This window comes from Megalobrama amblycephala, linkage group LG18 (assembly GCF_018812025.1).
Source record: "Megalobrama amblycephala isolate DHTTF-2021 linkage group LG18, ASM1881202v1, whole genome shotgun sequence".
In the NCBI taxonomy this organism is placed as follows: domain Eukaryota; kingdom Metazoa; phylum Chordata; class Actinopteri; order Cypriniformes; family Xenocyprididae; genus Megalobrama; species Megalobrama amblycephala.
The window spans coordinates 16,582,500-16,605,160 of record NC_063061.1 but is presented as its reverse complement, the minus strand read 5'-3'; the positions used below and the strand labels follow the sequence as shown (position 1 = coordinate 16,605,160).

The 22,661-nt window shown below is 35.1% G+C and overlaps 2 protein-coding genes across 2 annotated transcripts in view; one reads left to right on the top strand and one right to left on the bottom strand.

The window, feature by feature from the left end:
- Nucleotides 1–22,661, top strand: part of LOC125252666 (serine/threonine-protein kinase pim-2-like) — a 681,247-nt gene that overhangs the window by 481,664 nt on the left and 176,922 nt on the right. The window lies entirely within an intron of this gene.
- On the bottom strand, nt 7–21,760 carry zgc:100829 (uncharacterized protein LOC445149 homolog). Its single transcript, XM_048166146.1, has 8 exons — nt 21,446–21,760; nt 19,302–19,625; nt 13,252–13,399; nt 12,146–12,263; nt 10,919–10,960; nt 10,758–10,799; nt 5,874–6,105; nt 7–1,286 (listed from the first exon to the last, which is right to left on the bottom strand). The coding sequence occupies exons 2-8, from the start codon at nt 19,471–19,473 to the stop codon at nt 1,060–1,062; spliced, it is 981 nt and encodes a 326-aa protein (XP_048022103.1). The 5' UTR covers nt 19,474–19,625; nt 21,446–21,760; the 3' UTR covers nt 7–1,059.

Below are 22,661 nucleotides of genomic sequence, written 5' to 3'. Positions count from 1 at the left end.
GCAGAAGAGGGTTTGATCATTTTATTACAGAGGCAATATCCCACACTTATCCTGAATGTGTGGACAGGACATTCAAGCCTTACGCAGAGTAATTATATAAACTCTTCCAGATCACATGTAAAAAAAAAAAAACAGAATTAAGTGCAAGCAAATGTGACTGTGAGAAAACAATTTACATGACCTACTGACCTGATTACCAAAGACGGAAAATGTAATTATAAGACCATCAACCTCCAAATAAAGGTCTGACTAGGATAAAACAAAAACAACAACAACAACAACTAAAACATAAAAAACAAGAGTATTGATAGACCAATATATCAGCCAGGCTGATTTATTAGCCAATATTTGGCACTGTTTTGCATAGTATCAGTTCCAAAATGTAACTTTGTCAGTGAATTTTCTAGTATTTTTAGTGAATTGAGTAAATATTGTGTAAAATGTATATTCGTTTTAATTCAGAAACTCTGTGCGTCTTCATTGCTATAATTAAATTGTAATTTACAGTAAATATGGGCATCATATTAGCCACCCCACCCTCTGATATTGCTTTGGCCAAGAAAACCAACAAAAAACTGATATCATTTGACCACTTATACAGACATCTGACTTTTTCCTCACTAAAACATGACAGCCTTCATACAAAATGTTAAGTATATAACAGAAGGAATGACTAACTTTGGTTTAGCATGATTTTTTTTTTTTTTTGGAGTTGATTCAATCTTCTACTGTTAATCAAGATTTCATGTGACCCATTTAAACAGAAAGGCACTTGTAAATATGTTTAGTAATACAGCCAGGTCAACATTATTGCTGAATGCTTGTGGTGTTTCATTCCTGCTGAAAATTCATACAAATCACTCATGCCACGTAAAAAATAAAAATAAACAAAAACATCAATATTGAAAAAAAAAAAAAAGCATGACCTTGCATTAATTTGGCAACTAAAATATTCAAATTCCTGAGAGAGGCTAAGCACCCACACCCTTCAATGTAGCCAATGACAAAGACCCCTGGCTAGGTGTCCTGATTGCAGCGCAGGGGTTGGTCCCTTGTTGATTACCTGAGTGAGGGTGAGGGGCGGAGTCTCAAGTGGTTAGGCTTTTCCGGGATTGGAGGTTTGTTGGCACGGGGTGGCATTTGGGAGGGCGGAGACTCACTGGACACACTGAAAGTTTTCATGAGCTGAGCAACCCGTCCTCGTCCCAAACAGTTCTCCTGAGCTACCTCGGGTCCCACGTCCACAGATAAGGCCCGTTTAGAGGCGGCAACCACTCGGAAATCACCTGCAAATGGAGTAAGAGTGATGAGACAAGGACTTTTGACCTTCAAGGTCTGTTTTTGTAGGTGACAACTTCAAAACATTCTCACAATTGTCCTCTCCCACACCACACCTCTCTTCTGCCCTTTCCCTCACTCAGTTTTTCACTTCTCTTCTGCCCTTTTTCAGCCTCTTTTCAGTGTCTCTGGCTCTTTTTTCCTGGGCTGCAGACTGCCAGACCGGAGGTCGTCGGCGCAGGAAGTAGAGCAGGGACGCAGCTGGGTGTAGTTGGTGTGTGTGTGCGTTTGTGTACACGGTTATGGGTGCGTAAGAGTGTGCGGTTGTACTGTGTGTGTGTGTAATTGAGAGATGGAGGGATGGAAGATGAGGAGAGGAGGGCCGCAGGGATGGCGGCGGAGAGCAGACAGACGCTGCTCAGACACCAGAAGGCTTGAGGAGCTGCTTATTTTTAGCCACGTCCCCAGGGGACACAGATGTGTGAGTGCGTTCGCTCTCTTTCGCTCGCTCTCACAAACACATATACCCCTTCTACTTTACACACTATGACACACATTTTACCCCCTAACAAACTTTCTCCTAAAAACACACACTCACACACCCTGGTCAAAGACAGGAACCCACATGTGGCTGTGTCAGTGGAAATGTCCCAATATTGAATCACATATCATCAGCTTTAATGCAGACACAAACTGAATTAGTCTCAGTTTAAGACCTTGTTTTTTTTTTGCTTTTTTCTTATCTTTCTCTTTTTAACGGTGTAGTATTTGGGTAGATCTTATGAAAACTTGCATTTGACCAAAAAAAAGTTAAATAAATAATGTAAAAGAAAAAAAATGTAATTATAATAAAGGCAGTACAACTAATACTTATAAAAACTTGACTGTTTGAAATCATACATATTTCTTTACAGTAATCAGAATGAAATTTTTTTTTTTTTTTTGGTGGGGGGAGGGATTTTAGTAATAATTTTGGGTCAACCTGGTTATTCAAAATAATGTCTTATTAATAACGTAAATGTAAACAACTTTAAAGGTCCTTCAAAATAAATAAATTTTATTTATTTAGTATATATTATATATACATTATCATTATATTATTACATTATCTTTAAAAAAAGCATACATTTAATATTTAATATTATATAATTATAATTTTAGTATTTAGTATATATATATATTTTTTTTCTAAAATATACTAAAATATACTATAATTTTAAAGATTTTTTTGAAGATTGTTTGCATTAATAATATACTTCTATATTTTTACTTTTATTAGTTTTATATATATATATATATATATATATATATATATATATATATATAAACAGTATATTAAATTACTATTTAATAAAAAGTGAAAGTATAAAAGTACTATTAATACTAAATGCAAACAATATCATTTTTAAATATATATAATTACTTATCAATTTAATATATTAATTTTATATTATTTAATTATATATAAAATAAAAAAAAAAATTATAAAAATTATATAAATTATATAAATATAATGAAAACAGACAATTAAATTTTGCTTTTTAAACTATTTGTTTTTTTTTTTTATTTGGCGGTGAAATATGACCCAGTTTCAAGAGATTCACTTACTAAGTCACTTGCTTCTCAAGTTCTGCCCTATCTTCCTCTTTCTGCCTACCCTCCCTGTCCCGCTCCCTCCCTCCTTCCCTGTGGCCCCTGACCTGTGGTTCCTGTGTTAATGTCCTCTCGCCGCACTGCGTGGGCCTGCCACTGATTGTCTCACTGTGTTGTGTGGTCGCCACGGAAACCCTGGATAGGCTCCAGCGACTGAGGCGGACACACATGCGTGCACGGCACTCTTACACATACACACTCTCAGAGTCACACTCGTGATCTAAAGCTGTTTGTTCCACCGCATTTTCCACGCCCCACTAGTAGTCCGTTCTGTGTCCTACAAACACACACATGTGTGTTTGAGTGCATGTCCGTGACTGTGCGTACACACACACACACACATAGGCTCCCTGCTGTTAGCTGACACCAGCGTAACGACTACGCCTCTCTCTCTCATCGTTCGCCGCCGTTTGCCGTTTTCCATCCTCCCATAACCCCTCTGAACCTGAGACCCTTTCACAGAGCTATCACCCCTCCTAAAAAGCTGAAACCAAACTCTCAGTCCAGACTGGCCAAAACTGCCCCCGCCGGCCTCACCACGCAATCACTTGTGACAAAGCCTGTAAGCACCTGATTGCAACGAACCGAACAGCAAAACTGCTCTCCGTTTGCCCCATCAATAACTGCTGTGCGTGTCTCTGAAAGCGGGGATGTTTTCAATTTCACAGTCACCATATGCAGACAGAACAGATGAGCCACACTGACAGCCCAGCGCCGCTTAAAAGCACGCTATCTCTTTAAATGCCCCCACCTCTGTGAAGGGGGGGGGGGTTGAGTTAGAAGTGGGGCAGAGGGCAGAATTCCGGAGCAGCACGTCTGTGCGCTGAGCCAGGCCGCGGGGGGGTCACGGCTGCCAGGGGGAGGTGGGGAGGGGGTTGAGCGGAGCGGAGGCTGGGGGCCCTGTCACTTATCAGCTCCGGCCGAGCGTCGCCCAGGGCCAGAGTCGGGAAGCAGCACTGGAATGTGTGTCCTTCCCTCTGAAGGTGAAGAGAAGGGACGCACACACACACACACACACACACACACGTGTGCGTGCATGCAGAGACGGAACGAGCAGCTGTGGGAAGCTGTTGCTTTCACGCACATGCCAGGATGAACACGCCACTCACACACATTCCCGTGACTTACGCGCTCTCAAGACCACTACAAAGTTAAACGCTCACACGAATTAAACATGCCCGCATAGTTGAACACAAACGCATATCCTAGAGATTTTTATTTTTACAAGAAGCAAAACAGAAGAATATGTAGTGTGGATGATCATAAGTTATATTTTAGATCAAAATGCGCTCGTTTACCTTACCTGCCTAGGTAAATGTAGGGGCAGTGAGAGCTTTAGGGGAGATTATATGCTGCATTTCACTTATATGTCCAGCAGGGGGCGTCAACAGAAACCGCAGAAGTGAACTGCGTGTAATTCCTAATAATACACACTGGATGGCGTAAGTTGAGCTTTTTGAGTGAGTCATAACATCTGTTGAGGTGGTTCACACCACCAGGAAATTGTTCAGAACAAATGCTCATGAAAAAACACCTAGGAGATGATCAAGATATCCTTTTTGGGACGAACGAGAAGAGCAAATGACAAGCCAAAGAAAATCTCTAGATTTAAGAGACACTTGTTTCTGCCTTTCAGCTGCTCCATTTCTATTGTTACAAAGACAGCCATGCCAGATCATAAAGACTCCAGTAACATTTCTTTTCAGAAAAATGTTCTTAAGCAAAGGCAAATGGATGAATCTTGAGATGGCTGAAAAGAAATGTCTGTATAATAATAATAAAAAAAGGATATTTTGCTTAAAAAAAGAGGCGTAGTATGAAAATAAATGGTTTACAATTAAGAACAATTCCCTCCCGTACTCATTACTGTAATGCATCCTTGTTATTTTCAATGATAATTCTCATTTCCTGTTCTGTAAGGAAATTAAGACTGCATTACAGTAAAACAACACTGTTAAACAAGGAGTTGTTTTTAATTAAAAACATATTTAAAAGGCAATGTGTATACTCTCATTTTTTTATATTTTAGTTTACTTTATTAGAATAGAAAATTATTAGAAAATGTATGAGAAAAGTTTAGTCTATTTAATGAGTATATTATTTTTTTGCATTATGGTAATGACTATTGGGGAGAAAAATATGCTTAATTGTCATGAAAACAATCAATGTGAAAATCTTAATGGTCCTACAATAAGCTTTTTTTCCCCAGCAAAATATAATTCATTTATTTTATTTATTTTTATTTATTTTGAGGTGAAATATGACCTTGAAATTTTCTTGAGAGGTTCTTTTGGGAATCACCAAAATACAAAAATATCTAAAAAGAGTTTTTGCCACATTTAATCGGTTAGTTCACCCAAAAATGAAAATTGTCATCATTTACTCACCCTCAAGTTTTTCCAAACCTGTATGAATTTCTTTCTTCTGCTGAACACAAAAAGATGACATTTTGAAGAAAATGGGTAACCAAACAGTTGATGGGCCCCATTCACTTCCATAGTATGGAGAAAAAAAAAATACTATGGAAGTCAATGGGTCCCATCAACTGTTTGGTTATTTTCTTCATAATATCTTTTGTGTTTAGCGAAAGAAAGAAATTCATATATGTTTGGAACAACATGAGGGTGAGTAAATAATAAATAATAGGCAATTTTCATTTTTGGGTGAACTAGCCCTTTAACCCTCTGTAACTTTTTCAAATTTAAAATTAAATGAAATATCTCACTAAATCAGTCAGGGAAAACCAATGATAGATAAGTGTGATACCAGTGTTAAATATACCATGTTTATGTTCAGATTAGCACAAGAGAGATCAGCATAAATTTCCCCTGACTAATGAATTATACATTCGTTCTCTCAAGAAAAAAAATATATAAATGAAAATAATTCACACAGAAAAACATATGGGAGACTGGAAGGATACATAAACACCAGACTCTCACCTCTGTTGATCTGTGGTTTGGGGGTGTCTTGGGGATGGAGTCTGGAGGTGTCAGGTTGCTGATTGGTCGTCTTGTCCTCCGTATCTGTATAGGCAGGTCTGCTGAGAGCCGAGGGTGTCAGGAGGCAAGATCTCGTGTGAGCCCGATAGCAAATTGAGGACGAAAGTGCTGAGTCATCCTCCGAGTGTCCTGACTCAGCCTCCTCTCTGGACTCCTGAGGCTGATGGGATACCTGCAACAGAAACAAATAAACCATTATAAAAGTAGCTCAAGTTGGACTGAGTATCCAGCTACAGTTTTAAACGGAGCACTATGTTTTTGTCCTAAAACATTCAATAGGGGAAAGGGAGAACAAAAAAGAAACAAATGAGATCTTGTTAATATCTTGATCATTTCTTGTAGACTGCTATGAGATTAAACCGAGCAAACAGAAAGTTTATCTAAAGTTTTACGCTTCTCAGATTTTTCTCCTGAGAAACAGACCACAGCAATTTCACATGTCGCCTCTAAAGTTTCAGCAAATGTCACAAACTGTGAGCAGAGATTTCAATTTATCTCATCACATTAGGTCAACAAGCATCTCATTTGTCTCATATTTCTCCCAAAGAATTTTAGGTGGAATATCCAAGACAAAGCAGATAATCCAATGAGTTTCTCACAACTCTCCTGAGCTATCAAAGATGAAGCTCTGAACAATAACATAACATTAACAACCCTAAGACAACACCAAATAATTGTATTTGGTAGAACTCAAACATTTATTTTGTCTCAAAATGTTTTTTTATTTAATTTAATTTAATTTAATTTAATTTAATTCAATTTAATAATAAAAAAAATGTTCATTTGACAATTCCTACCTTTTGGATAAATAAAAAAATAAAATAAAATAAAATATTTTAAAAATGTTAATTGGACAAATCTTACCTTTAGGATAAAAACTACTTTATTTTATTGTTTTTTAATTTATTATTTAATTTAATTTAATTTAATTTAATTTAATTTAATTTAATTTAATTTAATTTAATTTAATTTAATTTAATTCAATTTAATAATAAAAAAAATGTTCATTTGACAATTCCTACCTTTTGGATAAATAAAAAAATAAAATAAAATAAAATATTTTAAAAATGTTAATTGGACAAATCTTACCTTTAGGATAAAATCTACTTTATTTTATTATTTTTTAATTTATTATTTAATTTAATTTAATTTAATTTAATTCCTAAAGGTAGGAATTGTCAAATTAACATTTTTAAAATAAAATACAATTTTTATTTTAAAAATGTTAATTTGACAATTCCTACCTTTAGGAATTAAATTAAATTAAATTAAATTAAATTAAATTAAATTAAATTAAATTAAATTAAATTAAATTAAATTAAATTAAATTAAATTAACAGCCCAAAAATTACCTAAAATAAAACAGCCTAAATAAAATAAAATAAAATAAAATAAAATAAAATAAAATAAATAAAATTTTAGGCTGTTTTATTTTAGGTAAATTTTGGCCTATTTAATTTAATTTGGTTTCTTTTATTTTATCCTAAAGGTAAGAATAGTCCAATTAACCTTTTTAAAATATTTTATTTCATTTTAAAAATGTTAATTCTTACCTTTAGGATAAAAAAATAAATAAAATAAAATAAAATAAAATAAAATAAAATAAAATAAAATAAAATAAAATAAAATAAAATAAAATAAAATAAAATAAAATAAGCCCAATTTAAAAATAAATAGCCCAAAAATTACCTAAAATAAAACAGCCTAAATTAATAATAATAATAATAATAATAATAATAATAATAATAATAATAATAATAATAGCAGCCTAAAAAGAAAAAAAAAAAAAAAATAATAATAATAAAATTGCCTAAAGTGAAATAAAGTAATAAAATAAAATATAACCATCAAATAAAACAAAATAGCTCTGGAGTGGCCAAAGACAGAAGATATTGCAAGCACAAGCACAGACCGTGTTTGGTGTTTACACACGTATAAGACAGAACAAGAAACATGTGATGTGTGAGGACTTGCCCTGCCCAGGGGTTTGTGGATATTGAAGAATAAATCTGTGGTGAAAAGAGAGAGGAAAATGGAAAAAAGAGGGAAAGAGAGGTCCCTGCCCAAACCCTAAGGGACAGTCCCACAATCCCATCCATCTGTGACTGACAGGCGTGCCGTCTCGCCCGCTTTAATTCCCTGATCAACTTTATCAACCATCTGCTCTTGAAGAACTCAGGGACCCAAATCAGCCCCTGGGCTCTCTCAGGTCCTCCTGCAGAGCACGCGCACACACACACACACACACACACACACACACACACACACACACACACACACACACACACACACACAGAGTCCTCATGCTCTCTGACACACAGGCCACATACTGAGAGCAACACTCCATTATCTCCTTCAGCGTTCCCTCTCCGTCTGAATTTCAAATGACCTAAAATATAGACCTCACATTATATACTTTTTTATAAATCTCAGTCGATTACAGGCTTACATATATTTTATACTTTAATGATGAGTTTTACTCCTATTTGTGTAGGAATTATATAAAAAAATTGGGAGGGACTAATCAGCTTGCTCATGAATATTAATTACAGGACATGAAACTTGGATAAAAGTAGTTTTAGATTCATGCTTGCACACTAGTCTAAGCATATGTCATGTTCAGCTGTTGGGGGGTGGAAGGGTCAAGAGCCTGAAACAGGTGTGATCGGAGTGGCAGAGAGCGACAGCTGAGGGTAAAAGGATCTCAAGATGATAGCACAAGGACAGCTGCTCTGACCTCCAACCCCCCTCTTCCCAGAGCAGTGTGCCTGAAGAGAGCACAGACAGTCTGGGAGGACATTCCTTTGCACCGACACCATGTTTACACTGCAAGCGGGTGACATGACAAAATTAGAATGTGTCCGTGTCAGTGTATATATACACTGACCCATTTTTATTTACGATATTAGGATTTTTTAAAATTAATTTAACGTCACAAATTATATTATCAGCATAACGAAGTTATTAGAAAAATGTATTCAATTAAAAAAAATGTAAATAAGGTATAACTATAATTTCTTACTACTAGTGCATAATGGTGCAGAATAAATATTTTAAACTCATTTTTATGAAACATTTTAGTATTATTATAAATGCTTTATCTGTGCACAATTTTTTTTAAATTCATATGCCCTCATAATATTTAATCAAGGTCTGCCCTACATTTTTTCTTGTTCGAGAAAGCAGGAAGAGAAATCATCCCAATCTGCTGATTGTCTCTGTGTTAAATGGTAGCAGTATCAATGAACAGTGGCCTTTAGATCCTGGGACTTTCCAGCAGCCTCTGGTGTAAATGAGATCTCTGTGATCATATAGCATATCACATCAGGCCAATGAGCTTGCGATTATGAAAAATGACTCGTGATTGTGAACTGTGTCAATTCCCTGTACCCAAACTTTTATACCGGCTTCAATCCAAGAGAAAAGAAAGAAGTATGGGGTGTGTGTGTGTTTTAAATATTTTAGATAGGTAGGCCTATTGTTTTTCGATGAGTCATAATTATAATTTGACTAGTCAGAATGATAAAGATGTCTGCAATTAAGTTACATTATTAACATGTGTCATTATAATTGTGTCCCTACCGACACAAGCCGTCATTACCGCAGCAATGATTTATTTGAATTATTAATCAGATTTTTGTTTTCAAAAATGATTTCAACACTTCAGTAGAGATGATTTACACATTAAAATTACAATATTTGTCAAAAAAAAAGTTAAATATTTTATCTTTGGCGTGCATGAAAATAATTGATATTTAAGGTGAGCGTCAAAATTTTCCTTTGGACAATATATATATATATATTTTTTTATATATCAGTATTTACAAAAACTGATAAATATTGAAACTAACTATGTACACTACCGTTCAAAAGTTTGGGATCGGTAAGATTTTTAATGTTTTTAAAAGAAGTTTCATCTGCTCACCAAGGCTGCATTTATTTAATTAAAAATACAGTAAAAACAGTAATATTGTGAAATATTATTGCAATTTAAAATAACTGTTTTCTATTTTAATATATTTTACAAAGTAATTTATTCCTGTGAGGGCAAAGCTGAATTTTCAGCATCATTAGTCAAGTCTTCAGTGTCACATGATCCTTCAGAAATCATTATAATATGTAAACAGTTGTGCCCCCCCCCCCAACTGAAGACTGGAGTGATGCTGCTGAAAATTCAGCTTTCGATCACAAGAATAATTTATATTTTAAAATAATTTTCAAATAGGAAACAGTTATTTTAAATTGTAATAATATTTCACAATATTACTGTTTTTACTGTATTTTTAATTAAATAAATGCAGCCTTGGTGAGCAGACGAAACTTCTTTTAAAAACATTAAAATCTTACCGACCCCAAACTTTTGAACAGTAGTGTAAATGTATACATTTTTTATAGAAATTAAAAAAGAAAAGTGTATAAAATTAACATTATTGTACTGTTGCGGTAAGGACATTTTGTAAGAAGAGGAGATGAAAACCATAAAAAAAGATTAAAATCTTAACGACTACATTCAATTTTGTGTAAAATTTTGTATGTATTACAGAATGTGATGGTTAAAATTGAAATTCATAGGGGTTGATTTTTTTTTTATTTGCCCGTAGTTGCAGAAACACCCATATACACACACACACATACACACATATATATATATATATATATATATATATATATATATCAGTGCTGTCAAACCTGATTAATCACAAAAGTTTGTGTTTACATAATTAATGTGTGTGTACTGTATTTTTTTTGTGAAGAGAAAGGTATAGGTCTTTAAAACCAACTCTAATACATACTACTATACTAAACATGACACATGGTACTTACATTATCTAAAGGTGCTGATGGCTTTTCTTCATTTACTGGCATCTACAGGATTAGGAGAAGGCATTTTGAAAATGTTAACACAGATTTCACTCATTTTTAAGTATCCTCTTGTGACAGAACATCTCACTCATTGTTGAACATGCTGCAATACCAAAACACACCTGTGGAGGCGGCAGAGTCCTTAACTCTTTGTCACTGTTGTCCTGTGAAAACAAGAAGACTTTAGACTGAGCAAAACTCTTCCATACTTCTACATGTAACTTTAGCATTGCAAACTCAAAAGTTGACATAAGGATATTAGCCTGTCTACTTCATGATCTATGCAAAATCTGAAAGCCCTCAGGTCACGGAAACATCAGCCCAAACCCAACTATCGTGCAGCCCTTCACTAATTGGCAACAGTGAGCCACATGTGTCGAGGTACAGGGACAGATGTTTGTGTTTAGCAAGTAGAGGATCATAGTGTGGTGATACTGGCCAGCACATCTCCTCCCAGGAGTGTGTTCGCTGCGCACGTTGTTGCCATGGAAACCCCAGTGCGAACCCCCCTCCCACCCACCTTAGTATAACAGGAAAGAGGTCTCAAAAATCTGGATAGACAATTTAAAAAAAACACACTTTTGGGGCTGTGATCCTGACCATGATATAATATGCACACACAAACATTCATTAATTAAAGATGACATCAGTGCACTTTCACACTGCATCCTAACCTACATACAAGTGACCAAAAAAAAAATCCACAGATTTCTAAAGTATTGTTATGGGTGGCTCCGCCCACTCTGAATTCTAATCGCAAAATTCCAAAAGCATGCTCTTTACAGTGGTGCATTAAATATCAATTCAAATACGTTTTATTCACGTCGCACAGCAATTTCATGTTCAAATTCAGATGGCTGGAAACTTGACGCATGCGGTGTTACCGCATAAGTTGCACTGTCTGTTGGTTCAAAATCTCATGGACGCCAACTTGTCACACATAGACAGACATATTGACACATGAGCAGAGAGATGGAGCCATAAAGAGCCAAGCAATGAGAGAGTTGTTGTGCCGGAGAGATGGAGAGGTGGGTGGGTGCATGTGGGAGGTATTTTTTAAAAGGATGAAAAGGAATAATGGAGGAGAAGGGAATGAAAAAAGGAGGAAAGGGGAAAGGAAGGCACAAAAAGAGGGAGAGATGGAGGTTGTGATTTATTTGGCTGTTGAACGATGACTCTCCCTGTGGAGAAAGTCCGTCTCGCTGCCCCTCGGCTGTGTCCGAGATTAATGGCGGCAACAGGAAGGTCACCTACACACACTCGAACACACAGCCGCATGAATACACAGTGGCACCAATTTAAGAGTTGAGCAAGTGTGGAGGTAAACAAACACCCGCACGTGAACGCACCTTAAAGTTAAGCTGAACTCCTGAATGTGCTTTAGGAGGAAGGTTTTCTCGTCCTGATCGTACAGGTTCTGCTGATGTTCGGTTTGTCAAGTTGCTCTTCAAAGTGCCGGGCTGGTTGCTTGAATACATGACAAGACACGTGGAAACACAATGAATGAATCAACGCCCTTCACAAGCAAACAAGTTTTCATGATGACACACTGTTGAGATTTTCTTTGAAAAGTTCATATAAAGTATTGCTAATAATTTTGCAAAGCCTTTTTCCTCATGTTTATAAACCTCTTGCAGATTCTATTTTGCATTTGTTTAGAAATGCAAATTAAATCCTCTATATATATATAAAAAAAAAATAATCATGATTTTACAAATTTTAAATTATAGAAATTTATTTACACTACTGTTCAAAACTTTGGGGTCAGTAACATTTTTCTTTGAAATAAATTAATATATTTATTCGGAAAGGATGCATTACACTGATCAAAAGTGAAAAAGATTCTATTATTAAAAAATGCTGTTATTTTGAACTATATTTTATTTGTGGAAACGATGAATAAATATAAGCAGAACAATGGTTTTCAACATTGATGATAAGAAAAAAGCAAATCAGCATATCAGAGTGATTTCTGAAGGATCATGTGACCCTGAAGACTGGAGTAATGATGCTGAAAATTCAGCTTTGCATCACGCATAAATTAAATTTTAAAATATAACAAGTTTTGTAAAATTTTATTAATATTTCACAATGTTTTTACTGTATTTTTTGCTTAAATATGCACAGCCTTGAGCATAAGAGACTTCTTGCAAATAAAAATAAAATAAAAAAAATCTTACTGACCACAAACATTTGAACAGTATTGTGAAAAGGTAAAAACCATTTTAAAAACATCTTTCAGATTCTGTAAGGAGTATGTAAACTGAGCAGATCTTTGTTTCGGCATTATATACCATCAAACTAAACTCTACAGTTGTTCAAATCCCATGGGCTTGGGGGTCAAAGGTCAAATTTGAGGCAGTTTCACCTGGACCTTCATGCATTAAAATTTTTTTTTTTTCTAGGTGTACATCCAGTGTTTTTGTCAGTGTTTAAACTGAAGTTGTGTCCATACTGTGAATTGTTGAGGACGCTGGCTGTTTTTCTCTCTCCAAACCCTGAATAGATGATCTTGGAGGATTTGAGTTCATCCATCTCTCCGATGACAATGACCTGTACGTCTCCATCTCGTCCCAGCAGCCAACTGACACTCTTGCTATTAGCTTACAAAGGGAAAGAAAACGGATAATGTTAGTGATTTTCACTTTGCACAATTAAGCCTAGATGAAACATCACAAGCCTAGTTAATTATCATTTACATATTTAAATGTACTACTATACTTAATTTATGCATTAGGTTTTTCATATGCACTCAACCATAAGATTAATTTTGTTAAAAATAAGTGCTGAAAATCTTATTGGATCTATAAAATGATCCACCTCCATATTTGATCACTACACATTCCTTTATGAGGAGCTTTTCCTTTATAAACTACTTGCCAAATCTTTCATAAAGAACAAATAGTGCAACCAATTTAAATTCAGCGTTAGTTACAAAAGAAAGATGACTTAGAGAGAAAAAAAATAGGTTTGACAGCAAATAAGGAAAACCCTCCCATGATGAACTGGTTCTTCTTGCAGGCCTTGTGGCAAAACAACAAGATTCCAGTTTAACAACCTGACTGACACATCCGTGATCCCAATCAAGACAAAATGAACGTCAAATCAAACAGGCTAGAACTGCCATAAGAGCTAAAATGACTGTGTGAAATGATGAGTATATGAGCACAAACCAAAGGAGAAACAGCAAACAATAGTTTTTGTTTTTACAAACATCTCAGGTTAGCCAAACAGTTTTTAATTTTTACTACATATACTCTATGATGATTGTAGACTCACAATTACTGCCAGTGACTCAGGTCACTCAGGCACCAGGTTGTTAGTTACAAAATTTTAAATGAGACCAATATATTTTATACATTTTAGGCATTCAGAGCATTAAAGGAAAAAGGGTAATTTAGTCTCCAAATTTTAGCAGCAGTTAACAAATTGCTGTCCTTTTTTATTAATAGTAGTGTTGTAGTACTGAAGTCAGTCTCAAGACTCGGCCTGGACTTGGACTCAAATGAGCTGGTCTTGACTACTGGTCATAAAAAATAAGGACACGGACACGGACGAGTGTTACAACACTGACAGTAGTATTATATTCTTTTATCTACATTGGCCTCAAAGGAGGTGATGACAACAACAAAACAGCATCTTATAATCAAGGTCAAGTCTAAAGTTAAAAGATAAGACCTTAAAAACAGTAATACTGTGAAATATTATTACAGCTTAAAAGATGCATTTTGTATTTCAAAAAATATTGAAATGTAATTTATTCCTGTGATGGCAAAGCTGAATTTTCAGCATCATCACTCCAGTCTTCAGTGTCACATGATCCTTCAGAAATCATTATAATATGCTGATTTGCGGCTCAAGAAAAAAAATATTATTATCAATGTTGAAAACAGTTATGCTGCTTAATATTTTTATGGAAACAGTGATTTTTTTTACTGGATCCTTTGATGAGTTATGGCTAGTTAGCCACTAGAGGGCACTCAAACCACTTTTGGACTTCATTTCCCATTAACCACTTCCCGGACTCATTATCCCGTCATTGCATTCAGCTGTTTTGTGTTTGATCATTTGTGTCTGTCTATTTATACCTGGTTTGTTTCTGCTTTTGTTATTGAGGTTTCATTTACGGTCACCGGCTTCTCTGTTTGTTTCTCTTGTTTTTGTATGGACCGTTTTGTGGAGTTTGACCCTTGCCTGTTCTGGATTACGTTTTGGATTACCCCATTAAAGCTGCATATGGATCTTACCTTCTTGTCTCTGTGCCATACGTGACAGTCACTTTTAATCAAATTAATACATTGTTGCTGGAAATAAATGTTAATTTCTTTCTTTAAAAAAAAAAAAAAAAAAAAAGAGAGAGAGAAAAAAGAAAGAAAAAGAAAATCATACTGACTCAAAACTTTTCAATGGTAGAGTAAAAAGTAAGAAAACATAATATAAAACTATCAGAAAAACAAAACAAGGCAAAACATAAACATTATAACATGATCTGTTTACAACTATTGATAATCAACTGTCTCCTCCCCACATTCTCCCTTTCTCTTCATCCTCAGTGTGTTTTGGGTGCCTGTGTTTCCTGTATACTTCCTGCTTTGTTGGCAGTCATCTGTGTGAGGGAATGGAACTTGGCCTGGCTGAAATTTCCTTTCTTGCTCTAAAAACTGGGTCAGTAACAGAAGTGTTTCCTCTGTCTTGTGTAGCCAGCTCACACAATGCAAGGTTCAGGATGCCCCAAGAGACTCTCTTTGTGTTGCTTTATTACAGCATTGTACTACTGTTTGACAGAAACTTGAATGACTTTTAGATATTTTAACCAAGTCTATAGGACAGAGTTTGCACAGCGGCAGTCAAGATGTTGTATCAGTATGTCTTGGGAAACCATTGACCTGCAAGAACAGCTGCCGTTGTCTCAAGGAGATAGAGGACTCTCTGTTCTCCTCTGAGGTCTGAAACTCAGGGACCTGATAATAACTGCTTTGTTATTGGCCAAAGACAACTTCCTCTTGCACTTACGCATGTCAGCCTAAATTGTTTCAGTGTTCTGCACATTATTTACTGGTGAACATCTGTATGAACCCAAGAAAAGGACTATAATGTGGCCTCAAAAAGGTTTTGGACACTTAAAGGAATAGTTCAACCAAAAATTTAAATTATCCCATGATTTACTCACCCTCAAGCCATCCTAGGTATATCTTCTTTCAGATGAATACAATTAGAGATATATTTAAAAATGTCCTGGCTCTTCCAAGCTTTATAATGGTAGTGAATGGGGGCCATGTTTTGAAGCCCCAAAAAGTGCATCCATCCATCATAAAAGTAATCCATACGGCTCCAGGGGGTTAATAAAGGCCTTCTGAAGCGAAGCAATGGGTTTTTGTTCAAAACACGCCCCCCCATTCACCATCACTGAGCCAGGATATTTTTAAATATCTCAGATTGTGTTCGTCTAAATAAAAAACGATAGTCAGGATGGCTTGAGGGCGAATAAATCATGAGATAATTTTCATTTTTGGGTGTACTAACCCTTCAAGCCTCACTTCAAATATTACAATGCAATGAATGTTTAAAGTTTTACCTCATTGACTAATAAGGCTGAGGAAGATCTGTCATCTGTGATCTTTTTAGTTGACTTTTTAGTACATTAAAGTTCTGTCTCTTCCAGTAACAAAGCTGATATGCCAGATTCCATTAGCTCTCTGTATGTCTAACCAGTTTAAACTGGGGTGTAACTTTAGCTAAGCAATGTAAAGTTTCATTTTTCATTCTTTTGTTTGCTTTTTCACAGCTCTCCAGCTATTTCGCTGTTGTTCAGATAGCCTCTATCTCTCAGATGCATTCCTCTCATATCTCAGCTGTTTACTCCTCCCTCTTAGCCGGTTTTAGACAGTTGCCCTCCTCATGGAAGTTATGTATCTGTGACGTCTGAGACGCTTGAGCGTTAAGAAGCAGTGAAATCGAGGGGAAAACCCCAATGTTGCACATAATTTTTGAGCAGATGTTTACAGTGTTTCAGAATCACACTGAGGATATCCTTCAACAAATATCAGCTATTGTTTTCCATTGACGTCTTCTGCTCAGTCAAAAGATTGTAAACTTGTCTGGTCTTGTGTCTGTCAGTGACATAGATGTTCCCAATGGAAGCATCAATTAAACATATTTACTCTCGTGTTTCAAAGCACTTTCTGTCGTCCAAACAGCTGCATCCACCTATTCGGACATCACAAGACGTGTTCCCATCAAGTCGGCAGAACCACAGTGGTGAACCGTGTTCTATCAGCTCAGCTATTCTGTCCTGTCTGAGTCATGTGCCACATTAAGATTCTGACCATATTAAGTCATTTAAAGCAAGCAATAAAAAGAAAGAGCAGACTGGCCTGCTATGATGTTTTCAGCTTTCTGTGGCAAACAGATGTGGGAACAGTAAATGCACTGATTAAAGATCTGAACTAGCAATTCAAAGGTCCCACATTCAAACCTCAAGATGTTCTAAAGCCTTGATCTAGACAGATACTGATGAACTGCCATATGACTATGGTGCTTAAAGGGATAGTTCACCCAAAAATGAAATATTTAAAACTTTATAAATTCAGATAACTAGCTTCTAGCAGACGACCGTACACATACTGCGCAAGTCGTCTCACACCAAAGGATGTAGTAGTAGCGCAAATTTAGACGCCTCTCGCAGTTTAAACATATAGAGCTGGCCAACAAACTCAAACTCCTCTTCTTTTATATGGAAATGTTCAGATATTTCTCTTTAAAAGTAATCATTTTAGACTTCTAATTCTTGACCGGTGTTTTGTTTTGTTTTGTTTTGCTCTATCCTGTGAGCTTCCGCATTCATCAATATATCATGCGCCGGGTCAGAAGTTACTCTTCTGCAACAAATCGATGTGTACGACTGTCTGCCAGAAGCTAGTTATTATAGTTAATAAAGTTTTAAATATGGATATTTTACTTACAAAAACCCATCACTTCGCTTCAGAAGGCCTTTATTAAAGGATTAGTCCACTTTTAAATACACTTTTCCTGATAAATTTACTCACCCCCATGTCATCCAAGATGTTCATGTCTTTCTTTCGTCAGTCGAAAAGAAATGAAGGTTTTTGAGGAAAACATTCCAGGATTATTCTCTTTACAGTGGATTTCAATGGCTACCAGCAGGTTGAAGGTCAAAATTACAGTTCCAGTGCAGCTTCAAGGGCTTTGAACGATCCCAGATGAGTAATAAGGGTCTTATCTAGCGAATCGATTGGTCATTTTCGAAAAAAATACAACCAAGTTACGGAAAAAAACAAAACTGGCGCCGCGTTCGTTCCGTTCGACCCTTATTACTCATCTGGTATCGTTTAAAGCCCTTGAAGCTGCACTGAAACTGTAATTTTGACCTTCAATCTGTTGGTAGCCATTGAAATCCACTGTAAGGAGAATAATCCTGGAATGTTTTCCTTAAAAACCTTCATTTCTTTTCGACTGACGAAAGAAAGACATGAACATCTTGGATGACATGGGGGTGAGTAAATTTATCAGGAAAAGTGTATTTAAAAGTGGACTAATCCTTTAACCCACTGGAGTCATGTGAATTATAAATATTTATGATGGATAAATTTTTTTGGCTTCAAAATGTGGCACCCGCTTCACTATCATTATAAAGCTTGGAAAAGCCAGGATATTTTTAAATAGATCTCCGAATGTGTTAGTCTAAAAGAAGATAGTCATATACACCTAGAATGACTTGAGGGTGAGTAAATCCAATCATGGGTTAATTTTCCTTTTTGTGTGAACTATCCCTTTAAGAACTTTAACTTTAGGAAGATTGTCCCTTGAATAAGTAAACTGTGTGTCTCTTGCAGAAGTGGCATAACCAGTCAGAAAGGGTCTAAAAACTATTATTTGTGTATTTTTTAATAGTTTTATTAAATGTTATATTCGCTACCCACACTCTTTTTTTTTCTTGTGGAACAAAAATTTTTTTTTCCATTTAATGAAAACGCATGCTGATTACGGGATGACAAGTTTCGTTTTTTGACTAATAATAATGATAATAATAACTATTATTGATAATTTTAATACCAACGTTAAAACAGAAAAATTACAAAATAATAATAATAATAATAATAATAATAATTATAGATTGACATTATTACTCTAATATAAAAAAATATATATATATATAATTAGTCAAAAATAATATATTAGTCAAAAACTGTTTTAGTGACGTCATTAAAGAAGGAAGTAGAGGGATGTAGTCCAAACTGGCCGTTCGATGTAGGCGACTTCTGTTAAATAAAATATCTCGCTTGGCATTGAACTTTGAGCTTTAAAATTTTACAGATTTTATTTATACTCTAACAACAACATTACACACTAACTAAAGTTTGAAACATGGGATCACGAAGAACGGGACCTTTAAAAGTTCTCAGAGAACTCGTTTCAATAAGACACACAGATCACATAACACATTAATTTTAGACTGAATCTGTGCAATATAAACCCAATGCCCACCTGTCTTTGGTTTGGGTTTGAGTGGTTCTCTCTCCAGCTTCTCCTCACGCTCTTTCCAGCGGCGCACCTGTTCTTCACGCATCTTCAGGAAGAGCGTCTTCTTCTGGTCGTCATTCAGTGCATCCAGCACATCCGGGTCGATGTACATGTCATTCAAGATCTGCTGCAGCATGGCCGTGTGTGTGGTGCGCCTGAATAGATCCTGAGGATTCAGCAACCGTCCTTCAGAATGAGGATGACTGTGGTAAAGATGATGAAGCCCGGCTCGGTCCGTTTACCACACACACGCTCTCATCACTGATCAGCAGCCATCAACTGGACACGCTGTCACAAGGAAAAACAGATTACAACATCTGGAAGCAATCTGATCTCTTTAATAGTTTGTTAGTTCTTTCTCTTCCTGTGCAGTTTTAGACTTTTTGTGTGTTATGTTAAAGAAAACAGTGTGCCAATAAGGTTCTGATAAGGTTACTTTCTTTACTTTGAAAGTATCCAAAATAAAAGTTTGTCTTTACAAAATATATGTGTGTGTACGGTGTATTTTTATTATTTATATATAAATATACACACATACATGTATACGTGACCATGGACCACAAAACCAGTCATAAGTCGCACGGGTATATTTGTAGCAATAGCCAAAAAATTATTGATTTTTCTTTTATGCCAAAAATCATTAGGATATTAAGTAAAGATCATGTTCCGTGACAATATTTTGTAAATTATCTACCGTAAATATCAAAAAATTATTTTTGCGAGTGGTTATGTATTGCTAAGGACTTCATTTGGACAACTTTAAAGGCGATTTTCTTAATATTTAGATTTTTTTTCACCCACAGATTACAGATTTTCAAATAGTTGTCCAAAAATTGTCCTATCAAATGATTTATTATTATTTATTATTTATTCAGCTTTCAGATGATGTATGAATCTCAATTTCAAAAAATTTACCATTATGACTGTTTTTTTTGTCCAAGGTCACATATATGTAAGAAATATTAACTTGTATATGTGTGTGTGTGTAATATATATATATATATATATATATATATATATATATATATATATATATATATATATATATATATATATATTTTTTTTTTTTTTTTTTTTTTTTTTTTTTTAAATATTAATATAATATATACATGCATGTTTGTGTATTTACATATACATAAAAAATACACAGTAGACACGTGTATATTATGTAAATACAAACTTTTATTTTGGATGCGATTAATCACTTGACAGTACTAAATGGAATTTAAAAAATAATAATAATTTTATTTGTTTATTAAAAAAAGTTACTTTTTTTTTTCCCTTTACAAATTTTTAGAGCTGTTAAATTTAAAGATATTAATCAAATATGTTAAATGCATTTCCTCCCCAGATTTATTGGATTTTATATAATATAATTATCTACTTCTAAATACTGGTCAGAAATCATAATATTAATTGTGATTATTTTATAGTTTTATAATTATTACTGTATTATTTAGTCATAGGTTTTAACAATAGAACAAAAAAAATCTTATAATTATAATACATGTGAAATTACTTTAACAACAGGAAGAAAAAATACACTGTCAACATGACACAAAGTAGTTTTAAAATAATGATATTAGTATTATTATAAAGAATATTTTAAATAATGATCAGCTTTAATATAATGCTGATTATCACAATTTTTACTTGACATAGTATAAACATTTTTTACACATAAACATACTGCCTTTGTATTTTAGTAAGGGGGAATCAGACACGTTTCCCAGCTCTTTTTAGGCCTGACTGGGGCATTCCTCAGGAACGAAAGTTGACTTCTGTTGTCAGCAGCTCCCACTTCCTTTCACAATATACTTCTGCTCTATTTTAACATCGTCTTATTTGGGCCACAACTGAACTAGCATGCCATGACCTCTTTAAGAGAGACAGCAGGCGTCTACAACTACAAAGAGTCTGAGATCCCATTATATACAAAGGGGGGAAAAGTACCACAACAACAGCAACTGTGACTGAGACAAAACACTTGATGTCTTCCAGCCTACATATTTAAGTCTAATGTCTAGTAACGTAGAGAAATATGGTGGCACACGGAAAGGAAGTTGGAAAGAGAAGAAAAAAGCCTGTGTGAAGTAAAATGTACTCACAGCTGGGTGCGGACGCTCCACGGCAGTCTTTAGTAAGAGGGAGAGTGAGCGCTTCTTGCCTTTGTGTGTGACTTAGCTGCTGACATCACAGCATTCCAGAGTCTCTCTCTTTTCTTTTCTTTTGCTCTCTCTCACAAATGAACATTACACACTGTCCCTTGCCTTCGCACAAACACACACTTCCTTTCTGTTCCTGTAACTCTCTTAGGCTGGAGGGAAACTCAGGAAGCAGACCTCAGCTGTTGGCACCGCAAACGAAGTAGCAGCATCCTGTTTAACAGAGACGGGAGAGATTTTGGGAGAGAGGAGGAGGGGCAGCTAAAAGGAGAAGAAGAGAACTGACACATAACTTAACTCTTGAGTAAAGGAATTTTCACAAAAAAACCCTCAAGAGGATGAGTCCATCTTCTCATTACTCAGCGTCCTTTCAATGCCAAAAATAAGACACCACTTATGCAGAAAAATAACACGCTTCCTCCTCTCTGAAATTTTACCAGTGATTGCACATACTTCTAAATCAGCAGAACTTCCACTTAAGTTATTTCATTTAAAAAAAAAAAAAAACTTCAGGATACAGTAAATTAAACATACAGGAAGGAGACTGATTTACAAGCTAAAATACATTATCAACGTCGACGACACTAAACTTTCAGATACGCATCAGATGTTTACTCTAATCACACACCAGAGGGCGCCCGAGTGTTTATCTATACCGATTTCATTACTGTAAACTGACCCTCATGATAAAATACTATAAGCAATTTATAGTAAATACTATAGTGTTTTTGGACCATACTATAGTAAATTGTAGTATACTGTATATATTATAGTATTTACAACACTTTGTTAATGAATGCTACAGCATACTGCTGTATAGTGAACTGATAAACTGTAATAGTACACTTTAGTTTTTACTACAGTAAACTGTAGTGTATAGTAGAATAATATACCCTACCGTTGTAGAAAATTTAGTACAGTATTGGGTAATTTGTTTATATTACTATAGTTGTTATATTACCACAGCAGCTATAGCCTAGAAGTAGGCTAACACAAACAAATTAAAGGGTTAGTTCACCCAAAAATGAAAATAATGTCATTTATTACTCACCCTTAATGCCGTTCCACACCCGTAAGACCTTTGTTAATCTTCGGAACACAAATTAGGATATTTTTGTTGAATTTTGATGGCTCAGTGAGACCTGCATAGCCAGCAATG